The sequence below is a fragment of the Adiantum capillus-veneris genome, chromosome 7, assembly GCF_014529385.1.
Source record: "Adiantum capillus-veneris isolate H3 chromosome 7, ASM1452938v2, whole genome shotgun sequence".
In the NCBI taxonomy this organism is placed as follows: domain Eukaryota; kingdom Viridiplantae; phylum Streptophyta; class Polypodiopsida; order Polypodiales; family Pteridaceae; genus Adiantum; species Adiantum capillus-veneris.
The window spans coordinates 114,268,003-114,278,438 of NC_140937.1; the positions used below are offsets into that span (position 1 = coordinate 114,268,003).

The 10,436-nt window shown below is 40.7% G+C and overlaps 1 protein-coding gene across 1 annotated transcript; it reads left to right on the plus strand.

Annotated features, from left to right (window-relative positions):
- The first annotated feature begins 2,581 nt into the window (after positions 1 to 2,581).
- On the plus strand, positions 2,582 to 3,584 carry LOC147454460 (uncharacterized). Its single transcript, XM_086517343.1, has one exon. It carries the CDS (start codon positions 2,642 to 2,644, stop codon positions 3,437 to 3,439), a length of 798 nt encoding a protein of 265 aa, XP_086373469.1. The 5' UTR covers positions 2,582 to 2,641; the 3' UTR covers positions 3,440 to 3,584.
- Positions 3,585 to 10,436: the final 6,852 nt, after the last annotated feature.

A 10,436-nucleotide genomic window follows, 5' to 3' on the forward strand; every position in this document is an offset into this window, starting at 1 on the left:
ACACACAGGGAAAATTTATCCCAGCAAAGGTCTTTCGACACTTTCCTATCATTCCAAGAATAAAGAGCATGTTCAGGTGTAACTCCATAGTCGATTTGATGACATGGCACTCAAATACTAGATCGACAGATGATGTTATGTGGGTACCTGCTAACTCTCGTGCATGGAAGCACATAGAGGAAAGTTGGCTTACATTTAAGAACGAGCTTTGATGTATCCGGTTTGGTCTAGCAATGGACGGAGTAAACCCATTCGGATTACAGAGTTCATGGCCTATTTTTCTAGTTAATGATAATCTTCCACCATGGCTCGCTATCAAGAAGGGCCATTTGTTGTTGTCATTGATCGTCCCAGGAAAGTACAAAGCAAAGAACATGGACGTCTATCTGGCACCACTTATAGAAGAGCTCCAAATCTTGTGGACAGGAATCGATGTGGTTGATATGTCCCAACCAATCGAACGACGGAATGTACATGTGCAAGGCATTCTCATGTGGACCATGCAAGATTGGCCAGGGTTTAGTGAGTGCTCAGGTAAGTGCCTTTAAAACCCTCACACGCATGTGATTCATGGCTATGTCAACGCTTTTAAATATTAATATGTTTAGATTTTGAGTTTAGATTTAACTCAAACTCCAACTTTAATTTTAGATTTTGTGGTGGATGTCAGCATTGAGCAATTGTCTGAACCTAGAGATGAGGTGTCAAATAGTGAAGCTGATGTCGAGAGCGACAAAGAAGTAGAGTTTGACGACAAACCTATCTACACACAAGCAAACAATAGGGCACACACACTAATTACAAGCGCAAGACCCAACTTAATCAACCTAATTAGTGATGCTACATATCACAAATCGAAATGTTTATGGAAGAATATCAAGAAGTTCATACATCTCTCAAATTTAGAATAATGAAAGTGTAATACTACTTGATGACAAGATGAAATGTAGAGAAGAATTAGACTAATGAGAAAGTAAGGATTAGATTAATCAAGAAGAGCTTAGTCTAATTACAATGGTTAGCACTAGCCTCTTAAGCATAGACATTAAGCTCAAGGCTAGGCCATAGAGTGAACACTCAACAGAGAGGGAGCTGATCCTCAAGAGTGGATACTCAAGAATGAAGCCTCCTTGCATAAAGGCTTCCTTTTAAGGGCTTTCACCACAATCCCTTCTGCTATGGGTTTAAGATTGAGCCCTCTAGCTAGCATATACAACTTTGGAACTCCAAGTGAGCCCAAGACTTATACAAAGTGAGTGGGAAGTATTGAGTCACATCCTTCGCATATCCCCTGCTTGATTGCATAACCGGTGTAGCCTGTGTTAGCCGCTGCTAACATTGGCATAGTCTTTAAGTGAAATCACAAAAGAAATACTTATTCTCTTCCCCTCAATGTTTGCTCTTTCTTGGCACTGCTCAGTGTCTTGAAAATTATCTCTGTGATTGTGCGTCTGTCGTTTGGTTATGACTCGTTGCATTGAGTGGTGTTGCTCGTTGCTCCTCAAGCTACTAGCTAAAGCTCGCATAGCGCTCTCTCTCTCTCTCTCTCTCTCTCTCTCTCTCTCTCTCTCTCTCTCTCATTCATGTCATGCTTGCTGTCACGCTTGCTATCTCCTAGGAACAGAGCTTCCATAATCGAGGCCCCGCATAACTCTCTCGCAGGTGATGATAAATTTCGAGCACTGCTAACGAGATTCAAGCAGAAATAGAAATCACACCATGCAAAAAATTAGTCCCAAAAAAATACTTATATAGTGATAAAAATATGAGACCAATAAAATACCATACCAATAATATACATCTATGATAATGGCTCATTTCATTGGTAGACACAAATACCTCTATCTGTGAGGTCATTGGTGAAACTATTTATCTAAGGTATATATATATATATATATAGGCAAAAGAATAAACTCATATGCAAAAGTTGGAGCAAAAGTTTGGCGTAAACTTAAGTTAGGGAAAATTACCAAAATACCTCTCTAATTTGTGGAAACTCCCAAAATAGCCCTCAAATTTCAAAAATTCCCAAATTAACCTTGTAACTGTTATGGTTCGATTGTTCACAGTTCCCTGATCTTTATCCTTTCTTGACAATTGAGATCCGTTTTTTTAGTGTTTAGCATGTAATTTGTCACAAATCACTTCCCAATAAAGGCAATTATGTCTAAAAATAATGAAGCAATTCATCTCCAAAGCCTACATAGCCATGTATCTTGTATAGATAGACAAATAGTCTTCTTATGAAAAGCTACAAAAAGAATCATCTTTAGTTTGGAAAATTTCAAGAGCATTTCGGGAATTGATGACAAAATATGTGGGGCAATTTGGGAGATTTTGAAATTTGATGGGTATTTTGGGAAATTCCACAAATTAGAGGGGTATTTTGTTTGGTAATTTTCCCTTTAATTTAACTAATGATTCCGGGGGGGGCACGTCCGGCATCGTGCCCGCACGGCGAGCGCACTAAGCTGATCATGGTCTGTTGGTGGCTGACCAGCTGCACGGCCGGGGAATTCGCTGTTGCAAGTCAAAGGTGGCCGGGCTTATAACGCTGGAGGGAGGCCTGCTCAACAGCTCCAGCTGGCCTGCTCAACAGCTCTGTGACCTCGTCACCCCCTCACTAACTACCTAATTCAGTATGGCTCTTCTGCGGCAACCCTTCCTCCTCCTGCTGGCCCTCGTGGCCTCCGCCTTCCTTAGCGTCCAGGCCAGCTACTACCCACCGGAGGAGAGCGGCTACTACCCAAAGAAGAAGGAGGAGGAGGACTACACAAAGTCGCCTGCTGTGCCCTACTACAAGAAGCCCTCCCCTTCCCCGGCCTATTATGACCCCAAACCCTACTACTACTACAAGCCCAAGCCCAAGCCCTACTACTACAAGCCCAAACCCAAATCCTACTACTACAAGCCCAAGCCCTACTATTATTCCAAGCCCAAACCCAAATCCTACTACTACAAGCCGGAGCCAAAGCCAGTCTACTACAAGCCTAAGCCCGACTACTACAAGCCCAAGCCCTACTACTACTACAAGCCTAAGCCCTACTACAAGCCCAAGCCCATCTACAAGCCGCCCTACTATACCCCTTCTCCCGTTTACAAGTCCCCCCCTCCTCCTACCTACTACACCCCTTCTCCTGTCTACAAGTCCCCTCCTCCCCCCACATACTATGACCCCTTCCCAGTCTACAAGTCTCCTCCTCCCCCCACATACTATGACCCCTCCCCAGTCTACAAGTCTCCCCCACCTCCCACCTACTATGAGCCCTCCCCCATCTACAAGTCTCCCCCACCCCCCACCTACTACGAGCCCTCACCCATCTACAAGTCCCCTCCACCACCAACCTATGAGCCTTCTTCAACCTATACCTCCCCCCCTCCCCCTATTGTATACGACCCTCCTTACACTTCACCTTCTCCACCTCCCCCATCTTACTAGGATCACCCCTTATTCACGACATCAATAACATCACCCCAACAAAATGTGGAGGATGTTCTAAATGTAGTTATTCTTTTGAATTAAAAGACAAGAGCCATTCTAGAAATTGATTATCTTCATCCATCATAGAATCTCATCAAATCTTTTCATTCATTTTAATGGTCTATGTGTGGGCTTAAAACCTCAATTCCTCATTAGATTCTTTCCGTTACTCACATATACTTTTTACCAACTATGTTGAATGTTTCACAATGGTCCTATGATATCGCTTTGTGGTTGCCTATAATTTGTACCGTTGCACGAATACCAGGGTAGATCAACTCTTTGAATCTATGTAGATATTCATGTACTTTCATTTCTATAGCTATCTCAAAACTCTTTGGTAATGTTAAAAAGACCTGCTTCTTAATAAGGGACCTTAGGGAAAAAAAGCATAAAACATAAACAATATAGGCAGGGATTGACCTATCATCATAGAAATAACAAAAACCGCTAGGACGTGAATCAAACAAGGGTATATTTTCATTCTCGCATGAAGAACTTAACTCTAGCACATGGATGCCCATGTCTATACTGTTCAAGAAACTATTTGTACAAGGGAAAGATTTGCTTTTCAATAAGAGCTCAATATACAAATAATATGCATGGGAATATGAACACTTGCTCGCTTACCAATATTAAAGAGAAATTGTCAAGAATTGAATCAAAAAATGTTGCATGTTCTTTCTAGCATGAAGGCCTTAGCTCCCTCTTAGCTCTAACATATAACTCTATTGTCCCATTCTATTGAGCCCTCCTTGTACATCTGCACCCCACCCATGCAAAAAATAAGTCGCAAAAAAATACTTATATAGTGATAACAATATGAGACCAATAAAATACCATACCAATAATATACATCTATGATAATGGCTCATTTCATTGGTAGACACAAATACCTCTATCTGTGAGGTTATTTCATTGGTAGACACAAATACCTCTATCTGTGAGGTCATTGGTGAAACTCAGATGCAAAAGTTGGAGCAAAAGTTTGGCGTAAACTTAATTTTGGAAAAATTACCAAAATTCAAAAATTTCAAAATTAACCTTGTAACTGTTATGGTTCGATTCTTCACAATTCCCCGATCTTTATCCTTTCTTGACAATTGAGATCCGTTTTTTTAGTGTTTAGCATGTAATTTGTCACAAATCACTTCCCAATAAAGGCAATTATGTCTAAAAATAATGAAGCAATTCATCTCCATAGCCTACATAGCCATGTATCTAGTATAGATAGACAAATAGTCTTCTTATGAAAAGCTACAAAAACAATCATCTTTAGTTTGGAAAATTTCAAGAGCGTTTCGGGAATAAATGACAAAATATGTGGGGTAATTTGGGAGATTTTGAAATTTGATGGGTATTTTGGGAAATTCCACAAATTAGAGGGGTATTTTGTTTGGTAATTTTCCCTTTAATTTAACTAATAGATTCCGGGGGGGCACGTCCGACATCGTGCCCGCACGGCGAGCTCACTAAGCTGATCATCGTCGAGTGGACTGCCGGGCTTATAACGCTGGAGGGAGGCCTGCTCAACAGCTCCAGCTGGCCGGTACGTACTGGGAGCAGCTGCTCTGTCACCTCCTCACCCCCTCACTAACTAGCTAATTCAGTATGGCTCTTCTGCGGCATCCCTTCCTCCTACTGGCCCTCGTGGCCTCCGCCTTCCTTAGCGTCCAGGCCAGCTACTACCCACCGGAGGAGAGCGGCTACTACCCAAAGAAGAAGGAAGAGGAGGACTACACAATGTCTCCTGCTGTGCCCTACTACAAGAAGCCCTCCCCTTCCCCGGCCTATTATGACCCCAAACCCTACTACTACTACAAGCCCAAGCCCAAGCCCTACTACTACATCTGATACTTTATGTAGTGAGGAGGTTCAATGAAACCAAAAGCAACATCTTGATTTTCAACACTGTTGTCCTTTTGCAAGCACTTGGGTCTAAATGGTAACTCCATTTATAAATCACTTTAGTACTGTAAAGGAGTAACCACAACTAAGATTTGTCCAAAGGCATAACCAGTTTTCAGATCTTTTGAAGGTACTGGAATCCAAGGCCACTTGATTTTCAATGATCGATGGTCAATTGGGGCACCAAAATGATTTTTGATTGTAAAATGTTCATAAAAAGTGTGTGAAATCATGAGGTGTAAGGATTGCCAATTGAGCCAAATTTGTTCATTCGTGCTTAATTTTTAAGTGTGTGCATCGCTTGATTGGGTCAAAAGTGTTATCTTTTTAAGAAATCGAGCATGCATGCATTTAAATATGCTTGATCAAGCTTGAAATTTGAAACATTGCAATGAGAAATTGATGGATTATGTGCATAAATTTTTGGCTTAAAGTAGGTGTGTGTGCCAATCAATGGCATGTGCAATTCAATGTGTGAATGAACAATTGGTACTTTTTACCAATTATAATGATTAATTTGCCCAAATGGTTGGTGTGTGTCACAATTGACTTTAAAAATTGACATAGATTACTCAAATGGTGCTGTATTTCCATGCTAATGATTGAACAATGCGATGAACATGGAAATTTTGCATTCATTTGTGTGTTTAATTGCAGCCAAAATTCACTCATGTGTAGACATACAAATCAAAATGACAAGCTGATTGGGTTTGGATGATTAGGGATAATGGATATAAGTGATCAATATTGCAATGATTGATATTTGAATGTGTTTTTGCAAATAGGAGGAATGTATCTATTGAATGCTTGATTCAAAATCATTTTTGTATGGAAAAGTGAACTCTTTCAAGCTGGCATTGGTATATGAACCATATCATGCATTATCTTTTGACTCAAGTGAGAGCATACTCGTTTATAAATGCATGATAAATTGGATTGAAATTGGGTTTTTAATACTTCATTGTGAACAAAATGAAAGAGTTGGAGTGGAGTAAGCTGATAGAGTTTAGACTCTCCAACTCCAGGCACCCATACTGAGCCATTGCCTTGTATGGTAGGGTGTAAACGCATACTAAATCTGCAAGAGAGATTGCACGGGCAATGCAAAAGGGTGCAGAAGAATAAAGTCCATGAATTTTCATGCCGCTCCAAATATATTTGTGTTAAACACTAGGGCCCATAACACCTAGTGTGCATGCATTTAACACAAACATATCCGAACCGCAATTCCATGACGAGACTTTCCACGGTACATACGAGAATGCCTGGCAACAAAAGTTGGACCATAACAGAATGTGACAACTTAGTCACACCTAGGTACCAACCATGAGACATTCTCATGAACATAGCATACTTGGCTATATATAGAAACGACCCTCCGTTAAGGTGGTTTCACACCACTTGTAATCGAAATAATTCTGTACTTAGTACCCAACAATTTCTAGCCATTGAAATTGTTCCTGATACGGTGTGCTCCAAATGGTCTGATAAACGGATGCGACCAGCATGTAGGGACCTCATCGCGACACATCATTAGGAATTTGGCACCAGTGTCAGTCCCAGAGACTTATATTCTCCACTTGTGGAATATGTCTCAAATAAGGATGGCCGAGAAAGCGACATCCATCAAGTACAAGATATACTTGTGTGTGGAGGTAACTGCAAAACACTCTGCGAGACAAGAGTGAGAGGGACCGTCATTATCATTTCTCCACATTGACTAAACTGAACTCCTTGAGTGCCTAGACCATGTTGTATCCCATGTGACAACATGTGCCAAATCGAACCCGACAAGTGGGTTCATAACAACATAATGTATATTGGACACTACGGCCCAAAATACTTTGTTCTGACATGCCCTTGGCATGGCTCAAAAATATTCAAGCAGATTTATATGACTTGAAGAAACCAAGCAAAGCATAATAAAAAGTGGAGTAACACCAAATCAATAGATGTGTACCTGGAGATTTGAACTTAATGGTCACTTACCTGTATTCAAATGCAGAGGAGCACGTCACCCACCTAAGAAAAAACCAAGCAACATTGCACTGGAAACCCTGGGTGTTGCCTTCGCAACTCAAACCCGTTGGTTAGAATCTACGTAGTCCAACCCCTTGATACGACCCTTTGTAGAAACTGCTCAACGAGCAGGTAACGGTAACCAACATAGTCAACTGTATAGAGAATGATTGGAATCAACTTAAAAAGTTGAATTTGTCTGCTATCGAGTGGTAGTTTATTACGGACTTCTTTAATATAATGGGAATAGATCAAACTAAATCACCTGTTGGGTCTTATCCCAAAATTGTGCTTCCATAGACACTCGTAGTGCTATAGAGAGAGCAAGGGATCTACACAAGGGAGATGCCTAGCTCTTATGGACAGCCATGTTGTCTCAACTGATTGTTGCATCTATACTCCGTGGTGGAGATCAGCTGATGTGAGTTTAAGATTATCAAAAACTCAATTTGAGCGTCACACTAAAAACATGTAGTGTGTACAGAACACCCAAAAGTTCTGTAATGGCAAGACCTTGCTTGGCCATTAACATCAATGGTAACTCCACGGGACAGATCTATTCAAGCTGGAGAACAATCACCCAAGAAATACAAGCATTGCGTCATACCCTAGGTCTGGCAATGGTTCTTAGCCTGTGTGGCTCATAGCCCTTATGCCAATAACAATTAGTGTTCAATCGAGGAACCAATGAAGACTAATTGGAGTGGCGTCTTGGCCACTTACTAGTTGAGAGTTAGAGAACCTTGGCTCAGGCTGACTCCCGAGAAAAACATGTATCAAAATATTCTTAAAAAGTTTTTATATTTCTTTGAGAGAGAAAATAAGAGCATGCAGGGCTGAGTAACTTTCCTTAAATGACTATGACGTGTATAGTTGATTGCCATGTTCTTGTGCATCTTATGCCTAACGTACAACTTATCCTATAAGCATGCAACAATTTTCTGCTATAACTCCCTCATCGAGAGAGGTAACATAAAAACACAAACAAGTCATAGACTGATCCACCTACCGTGTATGTGGTTGTGACTGTACTAAGAAGACTTAAATGTGGCACTTTGCCACTTTGCCGGCGAATTAAGACCCAGATTTATGTTCTTTTGGTGTGGTTGTGTAATGTCAGCAACTGAAAAGCATGTTTAAACAATTCAAAACATTCCTTGTCATTGACAGAGTGTCTGGTGGTATAGCGGAAGCGTAATCTATGAGGCAGTGGAGTTGAGTCCACTTGACCAACGTGCCTTGCATGAGAAATTGTAAGCCCTTGGGTACTATGACGGCCTCAAGTGGGAAAGCCAAAACCGTAAGTGCCTTGCACAGTCTGCATTGGTAGTGATGCATCATAACATGATGTCACCACACATAAAAGGGAAGCAAATTTCTAATCGTAACAATTTCCCAAACTGGCGTGCGAATGCCCTTGATACCAAATCGACAGGTAGTAGCGTGGAACGCATGAGAAGCCTTGCTTCATGTGAAATTGTGAAAGCACTTTGCTTTACACAATCGAAAATATTTTCCAAATGAAATGTGTAAACATGGAAAAATAAACAAAACTGAACATAAGCACTTTGCTTTACACAATCGAAAATATTTTCCAAAATAAATGTGGGAAGTCTCAATGCAAGATGCATAAATTGAAGCCTTGCTTCACATAATTACTTATGGAGTTCCAGAGAGCTCATAGCTACTGGATATTCGTGCTAACAGATGTATGTCAAAGTCGACCTTTTCGATCATTCACAAACAATAGACCTTGTCTACTTGTAGATTTCATTAAGTACTCATGTTGATGAATCTTGCCACCGATTTCAAGAAACGGTGACAATTAGTTGGCCATGCCGATCATGTGTGCCACTATCGGTTGCCCTAGTCATGGGAAAAAGAGTGTTGTCCTACAAGGAGTCGGCCATGCCAAACAATTATGTACCATTCATCGAGTCGAGGTACAAGCCGTGTTGATCTTCATAAGATCTGAGTAGTCTTGCATGGCCCTTGGCCTGACATTACTCCATTGAACCTTCGACAAGCGTGTGCTGTCAAGTTTTTTGTGTATTGAATCCATGCTTGATACGGGTTTGCAATTAATCATTGACCTTTTTCCAATAATATATGCAGATCAGGGCTGCAGGTACTCAAGCCATGCTTGAGTCATGTTGGCAGGTTAAACATTGGTGCGATGCCAACAAAATTGTAATGCTTGGAGTGCCTAAAGTGCACTCCCCTCGATTGCATGTGAGCCTTGCTTGCTCAAAATGTTATGTAAATTTCAAAGTAACAATGCAGCATGCACATTATAGACATAATTCAGTTGCATGTGCAAGTGATAATCATTCATGCTAGCAAAACCATGCAAATGAATGGAGATTGATAACTTGTACAACAGCCTTGCCGGGACAAGAATCACTCATCATGTTCGAACAAATTTGCCAAACAACTTCAAAAACCACTTAAAATTCTAGTTTTATGCATGAAACACAAGCAATCAGTTAAGAACCTAGGCTAATGCAAGTTCATAAACCTACTAGCCTAAAAACTATGTGATCAATCTTAATAAATTTTTCAAGTCTATCATGTCTATGGGCTATAAGAAAGCTCCTAATCTACTAGTAGATTTTACAGCTTTTTTGAAGCACAATAACAAGGCTACCACCCCAAGGCAAGTCTAGGTACGACTCTCGGCTCCTTGAACCCTCAAGAAGATGTTTTAAAATCCTACTAACCTACCAAGGTGACGGCTAACACTTATTAGCCCAGGGCATCGGTTTAGGGCCTTGACCAAGCGAGTCAAGGTGATTCCCCATGCCTGCCAAGTTCCAATAAGGCGCTAGGCCTCACATAAGCACAACATAACATAGAAATTTTCTTTTCATGTGTCAAGTAGCTTCTTTGCTTCATTCTTTCATTTTTTGTGCTTTTTTATTGCTTCCAATATGAGATGCTAATGGAAATTGGACTAAAGGATTAAAGCCTAATCATAGCCCTATGCCATGTTAGTAAATGAATGGAGTGTTAAGATTATCACTAAGAG